Raw genomic sequence first — 18396 nt, 5'->3', positions numbered from 1 at the left:
AAAGCTGAAGCTGGTGAGGGAAGCTAATGACAACAAAAGGTGGAGGTTTTGTTTTACTTATATTGGGAGAAAAAAGGAAGATCAAAGAAGGGATAGGGCCATTATTTATTAACTGGAAAGAGAGAGAAGGCAGTGCTCCTCAATTTTTATTTTGTCTTTATTTTCTTTGCAAAGAAGGATGATCTTTACCCTGGAAGTGACTGAACAAAAATAAGTAACAGGGAGTTAATACCTGAGATAAGCATTGAAGGAAAAAAAAAAGATTACTACTATACTCTTGTTTTTTTAGACACAAGTCTGCTAGAAAGAATTTTTATTGAGTTGAACTTAATTCTAAATCTAAGCCATTTCTAACTGATAGAAACAAATGACCAAACTGGCATTTGTCCCTGAACACACATACCCACACTCTACCCGAAGATGATTTGAAATAGCATTTATATGAATCTTGAACAAGAAAAAGACTAAACTATATTAAAGATTTACATTCCAGAACAATAGCCACTCCCTAATTCCTATCTGTACCACTCTTCTCTAAGACTATCTCCTTCCAGTGATCAATATGGCAGTCTTATAAAAGAAGAGAACATTTCCTTTGGATTGCTCACTAGCTCTTTGCTTCAGGAAATGGAGAAGAGATAAGTGGTCACCTTTAATCCATTTAAGAGGAAGGCCTTAGCTTTTATTTTACCCACTTCCCTAAAGGGAAACAAAAACCTAAAGGGTTTTTAAACTAGAGAAAGTACTATATTCTGGCACAGTGGATAAAGCACCGGCCCTGGATTCAGGAGGACCTGAGTTCAAATCTGGTCTCAGACACTTGACACTTGTTAGCTGTGTGACCCTGAACAAGTCACCTAACCCTCATTGCTCCCCCCCCAAAAAAAGTACTATTTCTAAATATTTTCAGTTGAAATAAGAATGATGTTTTAACATGTTTCCACAATAAATAAGGAAATAATAAGAAAGCTTCTGCTGCTGTTGAGGAATTCAAGTCACCTGTCCTAGATGAACTATATCCTTTGTGTGATCAATGAAATCTGAAACAACTGAGGAAACAAAGGCTCAAGTTTCTGAGCATATCAATTTATTAAGCAATGCATGCCAATTGCATAAAAAATCAGGACCAGGCCTTCCTCAGGTTGGCACATTTCTGTGCATTAAAAAAAAAAAAAAAACCAAGTACGGGGACAGCTAGGTGGTGCAGCGGATAAAGCACTGGCCCTGGATTCAGGAGGACCTGAGTTCAAATCTGGCCTCAGACACTTGACACTTACTAGCTGTGTGACCCTGGGCAAGTCACTTAACCTTCATTGTCCTGCAAATAATAATAATAATAATAACAAGATATAAACCAGGGTATAAATTAGGTAATCTGATTTCTAATTGGAGGAAAGATCTGGGGCTTTCTGAGTAGGGAGAAGGAGAGCAAATAAGTACAGTTCCCTGAAATCAGAAAAAAGAGATGCCCCACCCTCCCATCAAGTGTCTTTTCAATCAAAGGAACAAGAAAACAGTAATTGATTGACAGTATGAGACCAATTTTCAGATAAAAATGATGGGTTGCTTGAGATGTCTTTGTATCAACCTTCAGATCTGACTTAGATTTCTGGTCAGCATAACCTAAGTCCTTAGTTTTCTCACAATTTCCATAATTGAATAAAGTTTTCTCACAAGACAGAAATTGGACTAGACCCATAATTGAATAGAAAAGAAAGTAAGCTAGATCCAGGATTGAGTAACAAGATGAAGTCAGTGTGGTTCACTCAGTTCCCACACTGGGTATTGAAAGAACTGCCAGATACGAATACTAAGCTATTTTAAGTAATATATGAGGGGCAGCTAGGTGGCGCAGTGGATAAAGAATTGGCCCTGGATTCAGGAGGACTTGAGTTCAAATCCGACCTCAGACACTTGACATTTACTAGCTGTGTGACTCTGGGCAAGTCACTTAACCCCAACTGCCTCACCAAAAAAAATAAATAAATTAAAAAGTAATTTAAAAAAAGTTATATATGAAATATCATGGAAAACAGGAGCAGTATCACAACATTTGGGAAGGGCAAATATCGCAATTTTCATAAAAGGAAAAATGTCACAGTATGCAGACTTTAGGCCAGTGAACTTAATTTTGATTCTTAAAAGATTCTAGAATGTATCACTAAAGAGAGAGGGCTGGCAAACATCTAGATAGGATTTCAAAGATCCAGAATTGACCATACCTGACTTTCCTCATTTCCTTTTTTTGACTTACTAGCCTAGTAGATAAAGAGAATGCTATGGATAGTTTACCTAGACTTTAGCAAAGTTTTTGGTTTTTTTAAGTATTTCATTCTGTTGTGGAGAAGATGGAGAGATATGGATTAGATAACACTATTAGATAGATTCAGAACTTGGTTGGATGACTAGAATCAAAGAGTAATTAATGGTTCAACAGAGTCAACACAGAAGAAGCTCTCCAGCAGAATACCCTAGGGATCTTTATTAGTGGCTTAGGTAATGCATATTTGGTATGCTCATCAATTTTTCAGGTGACACAAATTTGGATGACAGTCAGGATCCCAAAGAATCTTGACAGGCTATGGCATTAGGCTGAATAGAAAAAGATCTAATTCAATAGGAATAAGTATAGAGTTTTGTACTTAGATACAAAAACATCTGTTTCACAGGTATGAGACGGGAGAAATAGCAGTTGTTCTAAAAAGGGGATAGCAGTTTTTCTAAAAAAAATCGGGGAGGGTGAGGTGGTTAGCAGACTGAAAGCTCAGTAGCCAGCAGTGTGAGATGACAGTCAAAAAGCTAACACAGTTTTGGGCTGCATTAAGAGGAGCACAGCTTCCAAGCAAAAGGAATATTCTGAAATAGGTAAAATATATAAAACTGTGTATACTCTTTGACCCAGCAATACCGCTGTTAAGTCTATTTCCCAAGATGGAGGAAAAGAACCCATATGTTCTAAAATATTTATAGCAGCTCTCTTTGGGGTGGCAAAGAACTAGAAATTGAGGGGATGCCCATCAATTAGGAAATGGCTAAACAAGTTGTGCTATATGCTTGTAATGGAATGCTGTGCTATAAGAAATGACAAGCAGGATGATTTCAGAAAAAAATGGAGAGACTTGAAGGAAATAATGAAGAATGAAATGAGCAGAACCAAGAGAACGTTGTATTACAGTGACAAGCAATAGTGTTCAAAGAACAACGGTGAATGATTAAGTTATTCTGAGTATTATAAATACTCAAATCAGCTACAAAGGACCCGTGAAGGAAGATGCTATCCACCTCCAGAGAAAGAACTGATAAATAGATGTATGCAAAGTATGGCTTTACATATGTATATGTGTGATGTGTGTATGTGTGTGTGTGTGTGTGGGTGAAATAGTGGCGTTGTCTAATGTGGGGTTGGGAGGGAGATAGTTCAAAACTTAAAATGTAACAAAAATATTTAATTTAAAAACAGAAGATAAAATGTTAACAATTTATTGATGATAAATTTACAACTGCTTTTTCATTGTTCTGTTTGGATACAACGGACTTTCTAATGGGAATGCATTTCCTTATAGTTTTTTTCAAGTTAGCAATGCCTGGTCTTCCCCACAGCCTTAGCAGGAATTCCAAACTCCCTAGAATAACAATTAAAAACAAAATTAGGATTGGGCTCCACACTTCCCGTGTCAATTGCACCCTGCTCAAACACTTTCACCTGGGTTTGTTTTTTATGTGGATTTGTGATTTCATTGGAGTACATAGTTCTCAGTGTGGAAAATACTCCTTCCATGGATTTAATTTAACAATTTATCTTTAACCTTAATAGTCTTAAAGGATTACATGGAGGACAAGTTACATTAAGAAGTCAAAGGGACTTGTCCAGGGCCAAATAGCTACTATGTATCAGAGAAAGGATTTTAATCCAAATCTTCCTGACTCTAAGACCTGCTTGCTACTCACCATAACAATGGTAGGTACCCTGGTACCTGCAAAATAAACCACATTTTCTGTTGAGCTTTTAGGACCCTTGACTCTTGCCATTTATCTCTCATAACCCTTCAAAACACATTCTTTGCCATTGTCAGCTCAATTTTCCTCACTGTGTAGGGACACGTATACTCCTACTTCTGTACTTTTTTGCTAATTTCATTCCCCCTGCTCAGAATGCCTCCTTTCAAACTTTTAAGGTCCAACTCCAAATTCTGTTTCCTCCTTTAAATCAACTATTCCAATTCACTGAGACCCACTCTCCCTTGAGTTTCTAAAACACCTATTGTCTCTACCATATAACCTAGCACTTTATTGGTCTCTATTAATAGTTTCCTGAGCAACTAGCACACTCGATAGAATGCCAGGTCTGGAGTCAAAAAGACTCATCTTCTTGAGTTCAAATCTGGCCTCAGACACTTATTAGCTATGTGGCCCTGGCCAAATCACTCAACTCTATTTGTCTCAGTTTCCTCATCTGTAAAATGAGCTGGAGAAGGAAATGGTAAAAAAACATTCCAGTATCTTTGCCAAGAAAACCCCAAATGGGGCATGAAGAGTTGGACACAACTGAAATGACTGAATAACAATGACAAATTGTTTCCTATTGGACTTGGCCCCTTAAATAAATGTAGGGGAAAAAAGATGCTCCCCAGGACAAGAACCTTATACAATACCCCATAGCACTTAGTTGACCATCAACCTAAATGACAGGTATTTAATAAATACTTATTGAAATGCTGGACTGGGGAGGTAGGCTATAAATACAACTATAGGATTTTAGAAAAGAGAAATCAGTGTATGGTTAGGCAGTCGGAAAAGGCTTCATGGAGGATACCTGATAACAGCCAATTCAGCCATTTGGTGGCAATTGGGCATCCCTAAAGGTAGTATTGTCAAAATGCCAGGGAATAATGAGTGAGGTCTGAGCTCTAATTGGCCAAGCATAGACTTGGCCTGATCACTGAAGAGGGTGGGATGTCTCTCTGGGTATTTTCCATGCATCATTCACTACGTAATCCTCTTTTCTACAGAGACTGCCGTGAACATTGGCTACTCCTGCAATATGCTAACTGATGATATGGATGAGGTGTTTGTTATAGAGGCCAAGGAGAGTAGCGTGGTCCAGCAGGAACTCAGGTACTAACAGAAGGGCAGCACCAGCTACTACCATCCTATGGCCAGGTCCTGGATCAGCCCAGCAAACTGACATTTAGGGGGTTCTACCTTCCTCCTGTGTGGCTTTACTCAATTGTAGAGCTTGGGAAAGGCTAGACTAAGAAGAACCTTTTGGCAGAGGATAAAAAATGTGGGGAAGAGGGCTAAGCTGTTGAGAAGAATATGAAAGAGAAAACAGGTATGATGACTTCTGGGGTACTCTGGGAAGTGAGAAAAAAAGTAATTTGGGGGATTGGGAGGACCTACTGCAAAGACTGGGGAAGCTCAAACACATGTGGAAGAATATGAAAGGTTAGGAGACAGAATAGGAGAAAAAAGTTCTTAGAAGAACATGAGAGGGAAGTTGGAGTGTTATGGGCACTACTACAGAGTCAGGGCTTGGAAAGTAGATATTGGGGGCAAACATGGGTTTATCTTGGAGGAACTTTTGCTATTCCAAGGAGGATATATAGAAAGAGAGCAGTTCTGATCACCCATTCTTGACTTTTAGGTCAGCAAGAAGTAAGATGAAACCTGGTTCTTTACTGGGGACAGACCCAGTAACTGCCCTCCTTGCCCAATCAGAAATGAAGAACTTCATCATGCCTGAAGAAGTGGCCAATGGTAGCTACGGCCTAATCATCGATGGCCACAGTCTGGTGGGCAATGGGAAGCTATGACCCCTTTTATTTCCATTCAGGGAACCCATTTAGGAACCTGTTGCCATATACACACCCTTCTCTTTCCCAAGTAATACCCCAAAGCAGAAGTAATTGAGAGAGCTCAGAATAGCGCCCTTTCTTTGAGAATATTCTCCCTCAGAGAACAGCTGAGGAAAAGCTGAGACTAGGCTTCTTCCCATCTACTGTAATCCTCATGTCCTAGGAGCTTCAGGTAGAATCTATTTCTCAAGGTCCAGGAAGTAGCTGAGAACCAGTCCATTGCTTTCACCCTGAGTAGGATTGTGACACCTTTTTCTATGGGCTGGTTCAGAAATGAGGGAACACAGACCTGTCCTTGTGGCTTGTTCAGTATTCAAAGGCAGATAAGAGCTTGGGTTCTAACACTGAGAATGTTTAATAAAGCATCTTATGTAGGGAGACCTTTCCTGTAGGGGACACGAAAAAGGTAGAGGCCAGGGGTTTAATAAGTAGCCTATTGAGTAAATGTGTTTATTTGGGGCCATAGGCTCATGCCCTAGAGGAGAACATGGAGTTGGAGCTACTAAGGACAGCTTGTATGTGCAAATCGGTGATCTGTTGTCGTGTGACGCCTCTGCAAAAGGCCCAAGTTGTGGAACTAGTGAGAAAATATAAGCATGTGGTGACACTAGCCATTGGTGATGGAGCCAACGATGTCAGTATGATCAAAGGCAAGTGGGGTCTGGGAAGTCAGGGTGCCCTTCCATACTTTTCTTCAAATAGTATTAACATAGGAAACACTAGCAGCTGTGCTGAACTTAGAAGGCAGATATAGGGAATATGAAAGAGATAAATTGGGGGTGGGGTGGGGGATACAGAGAGAGAAAGAACCCTCTTGGCCTGGGGTATGGATTCTATGAATGTATGCAGATGGAATGACCAGTATGAGAAATACTTAGAAATAAAACTTGAGGTGAGTAATGTGAAATAAGCCTGGAAACAGAGGTTGGGGCCAAATTGTGTGGGGCCTTGAAGGCTAGGCTAGGGAGTTTGTATTTTATCCTAGAAGCAATGGGAAGTTTTTCAGCAGGCAAATGACATAGTCAAGTCTATGCCTTTTAACTGATAAGACAGTCTAGAGCAGAAACAAATAGAAAAGTCGACTAATTCCTGTCAGGGAGAAGAAAACCAAGCTTCCTCCGAAACTGGTATTTCAGTGTTTTTGATTAAGTAGAGGAAATACCTACAAATATAGAGAGGAGCTTAAAAATTCCTTTAGAGGGGCAGCTAGGTGGCGCAGTGGATAATGCACTGGCCCTGGATTCAGGAGGACTGAGTTCAAATCGGGCCTCAGACACTTGACACTTACTGGCTGTGTGACCCTGGGCAAGTCACTTAACCCTCATTGCCCTGCACCAAAAAAAAGAAAAAGAAAAAAAAATTCCTTTAACTCATTTTCCACTGGGAAAAAATTTGCATTAAAAAAAAGAAAATAATCTGTGTGCATCAGATAAGCTTTTCCTCTACTCTACCAGGGGCAATTTGATTTATAGCTTATTTAATAAACTTAGCTTCTTAAGGAAGTCAAACCCTAATTTTCCTGACTGTCAAGTCCAGCTCTCTATCCACTGTGGCACACCCTTGTCTACAGGTAGGCTCAAGTGAGGGCCACATTATGCTTTTAGTGCCCTTTTCCACCCTGAACCAGCCTTGGGCCCTGGAAATAGGTACTATAACTAAAGAACTGCCTGGGTCTCATTGCAGCTGCCCACATTGGGGTAGGCATCAGTGGCCAGGAGGGGATGCAAGCCATGCTTGCCAGTGACTTCTCCTTTGCCCAGTTCCAATTTCTGCAGCGCCTGCTCTTGGTCCATGGTCGTTGGTCCTATATCCGAATGTGCAAATTCCTCAGCTATTTCTTCTACAAGAACTTTGCCTTCACACTGGTGCACTTCTGGTATGGCTTCTTCTCCGGCTTCTCTGCACAGGTAGGTCAGGGACCAATATCAGTGCTCCCATGCCGTCAACCAGATCAAGGCAGATACTAATGTGGACTCTGACCTTTGGGCTTGACTCTGAGTTCAGTTACCAGTACCATCGCCATGGTCTACCCTGATTCCCTTACTCTCCCCTAAGCTAATTACCTGTTCCTTACTAGAATCAACTTCCCAACATTTGCAGTTGAAGTATCTCTGAATCTGGAAATTCCCAGAATCCAGAGAAGCCCCTATGAAGACCCTAGGATAGTGCCCAGCTGTGGGGGATTCCAACATGAAGAGCCATGTCCTGAAAAAGCTAAATCAGAATATGGTGTTCCAGGGCAGCTAGATGGTGCAGTGGATAGAGCACCGGCCCTGGAGTCAGGAATACCTGAGTTCAAATCCAGCCTCAGACACTTAACACTTAGTAGCTGTGTGACCCTGGGCAAGTCATTTAACCCCAATTGCCTCACTAAAAAAAAAAAAAGAAGAATATGGTGTTCCCACATTTTCATTACTGCCACAGGAACTTTGAGACTGCCCTTGGAGGAGACCTGATGAATTGATAGATGAGAAATGGCCTTAAGAGAGGGCTTAAAAGTCAGATGGGGCACCATCCTTCTTGCAGCTCCTGGTGGCTATTTCCTCCACTTCTTCCAAAGCTAGAATTGGAAAGAGATTTCGAAATGGGTCGGGAAGAAAGAGGAACTGGGTTAGCAGCCATTTACATGGCTTATATTGAATTTTGGAGCCCCGGAAAAAAGGAGGGTTATTTGGGGAGGAAGGGAGGGTTCAATTCTGGACTGCCAGAGATCTCCAAAAGCTTGTCCATCTTGCCCTCCCCTTCCCCCCAAGATATAGGCCTTATAATCAGCATTCCTTTATTCCTTAAAACCTTGGACACCTAAGGGAAAATATGTATGTTGTCTCCTAGTAGTTTTTGAGGAAACTGAAAGCCTGCCTGCCTTCTAGCAATATGGCTACCACCCAGGTAATGGGATGATGCTCTCAGTTTTGTCTGAGAAGCTGGGGTGATAATACCTAGATCAAGATTTGGCTTTCTGGGGGGCAGCTAGGTGGCGCAGTGGATAAAGCACCGGCCCTGGATTCAGGAGGACCTGAGTTCAAACCCAGCCTCAGACACTTGATACTTACTAGCTGTGTGACCCTGGGCAAGTCACTTAACCCTCATTGCCCCACCAAAAAAAAGGGAATTGGCTTTCTGCCCAATCAAGATCTATGAAAAGCAGGGTTGGCCAATATAGCCAAGTCATACCCTAAAGATAAAACTGCCCCTAGGCTTGATGGGAAAGGAGAACCATGATATGAGATGTGTAAGGAGAGATTAGTCTGATTTCTTTCTTTGGTGTCTCTTCAGACAATCTATGATGAGTGGTTCATAGCTTTCTACAACTTGGTCTACACATCCCTCCCTGTCCTGGCCATGAGCCTCTTTGACCAGGTAAGACCCAGGCACAATCCCCAGGCAGCACCAGTCCCCACCCCTCCAGCCACACCCAGAACTAGGAAGGGGGAAGGGGGGGCTTTTCAGGTGAGGCTGAGCAAGGTACATAGTATAGTAGCTGGAAGTGAGCTTCTAAATAGTTGTGTAATCTGAATATTTCCAGACTAAATTATTTTAAATATGGTGGGGGAGCTGGAAGAACCTGATAGTGAATCTTTTTGTAAAAGGAATAATTTTCTATAAAGTAAGAATCATTGCCCAAATGTATCTGTTATGTAAATCTAGACTGCCTTTAAGAAGAGTACACACTTAGAAGGAAACATGGAAATTATAGTATATTTAAACTGGGTCTGTAAGTGCTATGGGGATACAGTGTACAAAGTAAGTGAGGTTAGCTGGAAAAGAATCCCTGAAGAGCTTTCAGAAGAGAAGCATGTGGATTACTGAAGAGAAGTGGAAAATGTTCCAAGCTTCTACTAATCCATTCTGTCTGCCTGTAATTGTCCTACTCTCCAGAAGAACTTCAGAGTTTGGCTGGAGTAGAGAATCATGTGAGGAATATAAAGATGAGACGGGATGAGGCAGAGAGGGTTGAGTGAGAGACCTTGAAAAATAGCCTGAGAAATTTGTATTTGTTATGAGTAATGGAAAGTCACATCTTCTACCCTGGCCTAGAATTCCTCTCTTGGAAGGTCTGGAAATCCTAGCATAAAGACCTACTTCAGAAGTAGCACCCCACCCTGAGGGACAGGGGCTGAACCAGAGCCTCTGTAAGAGTCACAGCTCCCCTCAGTGTGGGGAAAGAAGACTAGACTTGGAATCATCAGTGTCTTGGGTTTGAATCCTGCCTTCTACACTTATGTGACATTGGGAAAATCACCTCACTTTTGAGAGCTTCAGCTTCCTCACTGTGAGAAACAGAACTCCAATACTCAGCGTTGCTGATGTGTCAAAGGCTCATTTATTTTCATTCTCCTGAAAATGGGCTGCCCCCTATTGAAGCAAGCAACAAAATGGAGGCCTTTTTATCTCTTAAGGGGACTGGCCCCTCCCACTAGGGTTGCAATCTTCCAATCTTTGGAGGAGCTGACTAATCAATCAAACCCAGCATCTGCCCCTCTGCATTGATTTTTCTTATGGGAACCTCCCCTGAGAAGCCCTCTATTTGAATTAACCCCCATTTGAGTACCTGCTTCTCTTCTAATCTGCTCTCCCAACTGAATCTGAATCCACTCCCCAGACATGAAGTCACCTGTAATTGTTTTCCCAGACAGCTCCAATCAACTTGAGAGGAATCCACATTTCCCACACTTATCTATGAAATGGAGATAGCAATAAATAGACTTCCTTCCTGTTGTGAGGAAAATACTCTGCAGACCTGAAGGCACTGTATAAACTGGGACTGAAGGAAGATTCCAGGGGACCTGGAGCCCCAGGTCTTCATTAGCATATAGTGAAAGGAGATTTAGAGTTAAAGGAGTTGGGTTCAAATTTACCATTTGGGTTCACTTTACCATTCATTTGATGTTGAACCAGTTTCCTCACCTGGACGGCTCTAAATCCTAAAATCCTACATCAATCTTAGCCTCATTCTTTGTTAGTCAGGACTAACCAGGGCCGAGGCTTTCATTGAAGAGTCCCCAGCGTTCCAGGAGGAGCCCCATCCTATTCCAGCTAAGCCACTGGGATGCTTGTGGGGCTATAGCAGAAGAGAGGAGGGCTGTGGTAGCCTGCCCTTTGGGACAGTAGAAAGACCCACCATTTTATAGTTTTTCAAGTGCCTTCACATACATTTGTCATGGGGAAAATGGGGTAGGGGGGTTGGGAAAGGGATAGGGGTAGGGGTTTGGGGTCCTTAGGAATTCCGCTTTAAAGAATTGCACCCTCTTGCACACAAAAGCAGTTAGAATAAGATAAGGGAAGGTAAGGGAAACCATGAAAGAAATCCTTGGACTTCTCATGGGGAGAAAGGCATGGCAGAGTGTGGCTCTGAGATACCAATCTCCTCAAGCTGGAGACAGGCAGGTACTTTTATAAAGGACTGATGGGGGTGATCATCTGACTGTGGAAAGTTCCCTTAGTGAGGGAGGACCATTTCCCACTGGTGGTGGCTGGAGGAGTTGGGTGAGAGGTGACTGCAGATCTCTCTTCTGGACACAAAGGCAACAGCCACACCCAAACTTATCTCCCCAGGGGTTAGGGAGACCTGAATGAAGGGCGGAGGTCCTCAAGCTAGCTCAGTCTGATCTGGTTCCACTTAACTCTTTAGGTGTGTCTGTCCTTTGGTTTAGTTTCTGTAGGAGAAGGTTCTTTGATGTACCCCAGAGAACTTCTGGGGTGCTCTGGGCCCATAACACATTCCTTTATTTGATTAGCCCAACAACCCTCTGAGATAGGCAAGAAAAGGAGGGATGATTATCCTTATCTTAGAAATGTGGAAACTGAGGTTTAGAGAGGTGAAGGAATTTGCCCAAGCTCCCATAGCTAGTGATTAGATCCCTGAGCTTCTGACTCCTGGGCAAGAGCCAGTCCAGCCACTAAGACCATATTTATCCAGAGGTAAATGCAAAACTGAAGTGACATTTGGAACTGAGGGCATCCCACTTTTATTGCCACCCTTCCCCCAACCTGATTCCCCTAACTCTACTTTAAAATACTATATGACCTGAGGGCACAGGGCTTAATGAAGGACTTTGAGGGCTTTTCTGTTCTCTAGTGCTTGTTTCCTCAGATTCTCCTTGTGGAATGATTCCTAGTGTTATGGGCCCAGGGCACCCCAGAAGTTGTTTGGGGCACATCAAAGAACCTTCCCCTTGAGAAATTAAACTAGAGGACAGACACACTTAGAGAGATAAGTGGAACCAGAACAGACTGAGCTTCTAGTCTTCATTCTAGTCTCCTTCAACCCTGGGGCAATAAGTTTGGGTGTGGCTGCTTCCTTTGTGTCCTGAGGAGAGAGATGGCTTGAGAGATCTGCAGCCACCCCTCACTCAATTCCCCCAGCCACCACCAGTGGGGGATGGTCCTCCCTCACTAAGGGAACTTTCCACAGTCAGATGGTCACCCCCATCAGTCCTCTATAAAAGTACCTGCCTGTCTCCTGCTCGAGGAGATTGGTATCTCAGAGCCACTCTCTGTGCCATGCCTTTCTCCCCATGAGAAGTCCAAGGACTTCTTTCATGGTTTCCCTTCCCTTCCCTTTCCCTTCCTCAGCCCCAAAATAAACTACCATCTTATTCTAATTGCTTCTGTGTGCAAGAGGGTGTAATTCTTTAAAGAGGAATTCCTTGGATAGAGCACTAGCCCTAGAGTCAGGAGGACCTGAGTTCAAATTCGGCTTCAGACACTTAATACTTACTGGCTGTGTGACCTTGGGCAAGTCACTTAACCCCAATTGCCTCACCAAAAAAAAAAAAGGAATTCCTAAGGACCCCAAACCCCTATCCCTTCCCAAACCCCTTACCCCATCTCCCCATGACACTAGTATCATGTTATGAAGGAGCCTTCCTTCCATCCTAGGGAGGTGTCTTGCCCCTGGAATGTCCCTAGGTCCTGGGTGGTAATATTCCTGAAGGTGGGAATACACCTTGGTTGGGAGGGGAGGGGAAGCCTTTCTTCAGCCCCAGAAGGTGAGTAGGAAAGACGTTTAGAGCCTCAAAAGATCCTCAGAAGATGGTTTCTTCCATTCATGGCTCCAAACCCATGCTTCTAGGATGTGGATGACTTGTGGAGCCTCCGATTCCCCGAGCTCTATGAACCAGGCCAGTGCAATATGTACTTCAACAAGAAGGAGTTTGTCAAGTCTGTAATGTATGGCATCTACACCTCCTTTGTGTTGTTCTTCGTCCCCTACGGGTCTACTTACAACTCAGTGCAAATGGATGGGAAGGACATCTCTGACTACCAGTCTTTTACCCTGATAGTACAGACCTCCCTACTCGTGGTGGTGACTGTGCAGGTGTGGTGGTGGAGGTGGAAGGGAGGAAGAAGTAAGGGTGCCACAGTGGGGGTGTGGTGGGGCAAGGGAGGCCGGGAGGTTGTTAGGGCAGGGGGCTGGCCTACAGCAAGGGAAAGAAAGGGGCTGACCTTCAGATGGATGATTTTCAGGTGGGCCTGGACACAGCGTACTGGACAACTGTGAACCAATTCTTCATTTGGGGCAGCCTGACCTTGTACTTCAGCCTCATGTTCCTCCTTTACAGTGATGGCCTGTGTCTGCTCTTCCCTCACACATTCCAATTCATGGGTGAGCCTGGGTAGAGCTCAGGATGGGATTGGGGGTAGACTTTAGGTCAAAGAGGATTTTGTGACTCCACCCCATTGGAATATAGGGTCTCATTATATTATAGCCCCCCTCAAAATAGTTCTAAATCCTGGGCCAGCTCTTGTTCCCTTTTGTCAGTAGACCCTAGAGAATGCCCAGTTTATTCCTTCTGTTGCTTCTGATTTTCCTGCTCTGAATCCCCCTGTAGAAAGGAATGCAGTACACCATTCCCTTCCTCTCCTTGAAGCAAGCATACTTGGAAGTTTTCTAAAGATGATTATGCAGGGGTAAAAATAGCATGGAGAAAGTTACTTCACAGTACTTGTGATCTCATTGGTTTGGATACTCAAATCTGTAAGTGCAGATCACAAGCCAGCCAAACTTTTTCATCCTGTATCTCTTATATGTCTACCCAAAAACCCTCCACAGGGTTTCCTCTAGATCTACTGACATTGTAAGGATCAAAATAAAGCACCAAAACCACCCATCAACTATCCTTCATTCTCACACCATATTCAGCTCCTCCCTTTTCCATCAATGAGAAGAGTAAAAAAGTTATTAGGTTTCTCCAGAGTCTTAAGAACTAAATCATCCCTGGTGCTCAGTGGAATGTAAATGCCTGGACTATCTTAGTTTCTATTTTTGCTCCTTTTAACTAATTCATTTTCCTCATTCTGGTCTTCTGCAAGAGCATAAACCCTGCCTGGTCTCTTTATCACCTTTATTTTCATAGTTGATACTTATGGGTTCTTCAATGAAGACATTTCCCATCCTCAAGTCTCCGTCTTCTCTTTTGCATTATGTTTTGACAGGCAAGACAAAAGCAACCATAGATGCTAATGATGGGTTTATGAGTATATAGATAATTCAACTGAAATTCATTTATATTCTGAAGGAAACCTCAAGAGTGTTTGTCTCGGGGGCGGCTAGGTGGCACAGTGGATAAAGCACTGGCCCTGGATTCAGGAGTACCTGAGTTCAAATCCGGCCTCAGACACTTGACACTTACTAGCTGTGTGACCATGGGCAAGTCACTTAACCCCCATTGCCCCGCAAAAAAAAACCAACAACAAAAAAAAGAGTGTTTGTCTCCATCTTATGTCCCACAAAAGAGTCATTCTCTGGTACTAATATTACCCATGGAATATTATCACTACCCTATGACCATCATATTCTCTATCCTCGACTTCTTATATTCATGGCTTTGGTTCAGGCTCTCCTCTGTGTGTGTTGCGGGGGGGTTTACAGGCACAGCGCGGAATACCCTGATCCTGCCTCAGGTGTGGCTAACGATCCTTCTCACTGTGGCCCTTTGTGTGCTGCCCGTGATTGTGTACAGATTCTTCCACATGATGTTGCTGCCCACCAAAGCTGACAAGGTAAGCAAAAGAAGGGTAGGGAGGTAACAGATACAGTGGTACCCCAGCCCCCCATTTTCTTCTCCATGCCCTCATCCCATAAAGGTCGGGCCTTTTATCCACTGCTCCAGCAGGCACCTTGGTTCTCCAGAATGTGGTAGAGCTTTAAGGCAAAAGTAACAAGGTTGGGATTATTTGTTGTTTCCTAATTTTTCTCAATGAAAAGTCCACACTGACTAGAACAGGAGCATATGTTGCCATAGAGGTCCCATTGTGCTGTAGAGGTTTCAGTTTTCAAAGAATCCCTTCTTCCTCATCTACTCAACTTCCTCTCAGAGGCAAATTTGGATTCTATAGCCTTAGAGCCGAGTCCCTGGTTGAATGGAGCAGCATAATGAATGAAGCACCTAGCTTCTTTGGGGCTTAAAAAGGACAGCCCAGGGGCAGCTAGGTGACACAGTGTATAGAGCACTGGGCCTTGATTCAGGAGTACCTGAGTTCAAATCCGGCCTCAGACACTTACTAGCTGTGTGACCCTGGGCAAGTCACTTAACCCCAATTGCCTCACTTTAAAAAAAAAAAAAAAAAGGACAGCCCAGGGAAAGTTGACTAGTTTGAAGAGCAAGGGAAACGCTGTGGTTCAGATGTCTTTGTGGCCTCTGGGGCTCAGGTTTTCCTGAGGCCCATCTCTTCTCATTGTCTCTCTGTGCATCTTGTCCCTTGCAACCCCATGGTTTTTATAGCTTTTCCGCAGTGTCCCTACCCCATGTCTACCTGAAGCCTATGAGTTCCAGTAACTATGGCCATAGCACTTTAAGAGCATTGTATCAGGACTTTAAATCCTGGCTCTGCTCCTGACTCATCATGTCACCTCAGGCAAGTCAATTCCCCTTTCTGGCTTCATCTGTAAAACAAATGGATTGGACCAGGTGATCCCTAACATTTTCTGGTCATAGGATCATATATTTAGAGGTGGAAGGGACCTTGAAGATCATTTAATACAACCCCCTCATTTCACAGATGAGAAAACTGAGGTCCAGAGGGGTTAAGTCAAGCAATCAAAAATCATTTATTAAGTGCAAGGCATGTGTCGCACAAGTAGTAAGAAGTATTTGAACTTGATCTGACTATAAATCCATTGTTCTTTTCATTGTATCACAATGGCTGATACCTGTAATATCTGATTCCATTTTTCATGTTACCTGTGTCTGTCCAACTGGTCTGTTCTGCCCTTGAGGCCCAATTAGGGCCTCATGCTGCCTGTGAGTCCCTTTACTCATGAAAGACTTCTCTCTTTCCTGCCTTTCATCCCTTGCTCTTGGACTCCAGGTTCTCAGTAAGATCCGTGAATGCATGAAGAATCCAATACCACCCCCAGCCCAGATGAGACTGAGACGCACAAGCTCCCGACGTTCAGCCTATGCCTTTGCTCACCAATATGGATTTGGGGCACTCATCACTTCAGGAAAGAACATGAAATCAAGAGCACCCTTTGGCTTTGGTGATAATTAATCTTTCCATAAATGAAAGATCCTAGGGGTTACTAAGACCCCCAAAATCTATCCATGTACCTGATTTGGGGAGAAGGATCAGTTTCTAGGAAACCTGTTAATTGAAAAATCCCCTTTTCCCTCAGCCCCTTCAGTTCTCAGCAGTTAGGAAAGGGGGCTCTGCACCATCCAAACCAAATGCCTGAGGTAGTGATCCAGGCATGTGCAGCCTAATGACTCTTTGCTCCCCCCAAACCCCCCCAAAAAACCCACTCCAGGGAGAGGCATTGAGGTATTGAGGAGGATCAACTATCAAGTCAAGTCTGCCATCCATAGCCAAGCACAGAACTTTAGAAAGAAAGATGAAAAGTCTTAGTATGGGGCCTCTGAGAAGAAAGGGTGATACCCCTGTACTCTTATGGATCTAACTGGTTTGTCCCCATCATAAATGGCTACTTCAGCCCGAGGAGGGAAATTAAATACCTCAAGAGCTCATTCAGTATCTCCTACAGTCTCACAGTAACATAACTCCCTTCCTCTTCTCCCAGTGATCCCCTGTCCCACCCTCCTCCAGGTCTCATATCACAATAAACTCCCCTCTTTCCCCAAAACTCTGGACTTCTTTCCCCTGGACTTAACCTTACTATAATAGCCTCTCTTTGAAAATAACTTGAAGAATACTATGGCACTAAGTGGTAAAGCTTCACTAGTGGAGACCTATCATATGGGCTAATGTGGCACCTTAGGATTTGTCTTGTGTCTTAGGAAGGGTCATGATTTCATTTGGGGATAAGACCAAGAAAGGTAGATATCTCTCTGATCCCTTCCATCCTAAGGTTCCCTGGGAATTGAGTGAGGCTAGTTTGGTAAGGTGATTGTTGAAGTTTGGGTCACAGAAGTGGCTAGAATGGGAAGGGCCCTACCATGAAGCCATTTTTAAATCTATTTCTTGGGAGAGATGAGAGGTCAATCTTGGTTGGGCACTGTTGTCTTTAGTAAAATTATTTTTGCAGGAATTTATGCACACTTGAGTGATCGTTTATTGTTAAATTCTCTAACTGGGAGTGGACAGGTCTGTATGGCTTGGTGGGGTTAGAGTAATAGAATGGGAAAGAAATCCTTACCTCCCTCTCTCTCAAGGTGCAGGGTGGAATATTTTTTATTTGGCTGCCCATCGTCCTTATTCTTTCCTGAAGGCCCCAGGGGCTAATAAGTTAACTCTCTTCCATCCACCACATTGTCTTCAACCCCTACCCCTCTCTACCTCTTGCCCATTTCAGAAAGCAAAAAGCAGCATCTCCACCTCTGTGGTACTCATTTCCTTGGCCTAGGAGAATGTACAAAATCCTGTGACCTTTTCTAAAGGTTTTTACAAGTAACCCCCAGGAAACTTACAGGGTAAAATAATGAAGAAACAGAAAATTACAGTGAAAAGACTTCTTTAAAATCTTAGCACTCACTGATGGGTAAAGGGAGCTTTGCTTGACTTCACAGGACTCCTTCACTCACTAATTTCTTAGTTTTTGTTTTCCAGGAGCAAGCTATGTCCAGCCCATCTCTTCCTCTTTTATTTCTGGGAGTTTTCTGGACCCCTTCTCCAATGTTTACCTCCCCTCCTGATCCCCCTTTCACTTGGTGAGAAACCTTCTAATAGAGGATCTCTAGATATAAAAACGGCTCTAGGAGAACTCCAGACTCTATCTCAGTATCTTCTAGCTTCACATGACAAAATCATCTTAGGGCCCTCTCTGATACTGCCTCTAAATTCTTCTCAGCTCATGTCTGAGGTGTCTCCTGACCCTATTCCTTCAATTTGATTTTTACCCTTGTGTTTTCATCTCTTTCTATGTATCTAACTTGTCTTTATTGAGCCTCTCTGCCTCTTTCTCTTCTCTGCCAAACCTGGGCTGACTCCCCACCCTGAGACAAGAAAACAGTTAGTTCCTATGGCTGGAAGCAAAAAAAAAAAAAAATACTCATACCTTTGGTAATAAATATTCTTTCCATAAATGAAAAGCTCTAAAATCTTTCTATCGGTTTAATCACAAAGTGGGAATCTAGAGCAG

The 18396-nt window shown here is 43.1% G+C and overlaps 1 protein-coding gene across 1 annotated transcript in view; it reads left to right on the top strand.

Annotated features, from left to right (window-relative positions):
- The window catches only part of LOC122752518 (phospholipid-transporting ATPase FetA-like), a 105501-nt gene extending 89149 nt beyond the window's left edge, over window positions 1-16352 (top strand). The window contains 9 exon segments of the mRNA XM_043999331.1: window positions 5010-5115; window positions 5645-5792; window positions 6322-6505; window positions 7539-7762; window positions 9132-9215; window positions 12931-13176; window positions 13326-13464; window positions 14731-14861; window positions 16170-16352. Of these exon segments, the coding sequence (XP_043855266.1) occupies window positions 5010-5115; window positions 5645-5792; window positions 6322-6505; window positions 7539-7762; window positions 9132-9215; window positions 12931-13176; window positions 13326-13464; window positions 14731-14861; window positions 16170-16352 (1445 nt within the window).
- Window positions 16353-18396: the final 2044 nt, after the last annotated feature.

Source organism: Dromiciops gliroides, chromosome 1, assembly GCF_019393635.1.
Source record: "Dromiciops gliroides isolate mDroGli1 chromosome 1, mDroGli1.pri, whole genome shotgun sequence".
Classification (NCBI taxonomy): Eukaryota; Metazoa; Chordata; class Mammalia; order Microbiotheria; family Microbiotheriidae; genus Dromiciops; species Dromiciops gliroides.
Note: the sequence above shows the minus strand (reverse complement) of the source record. Positions and strands in the feature narration are given on the sequence as shown.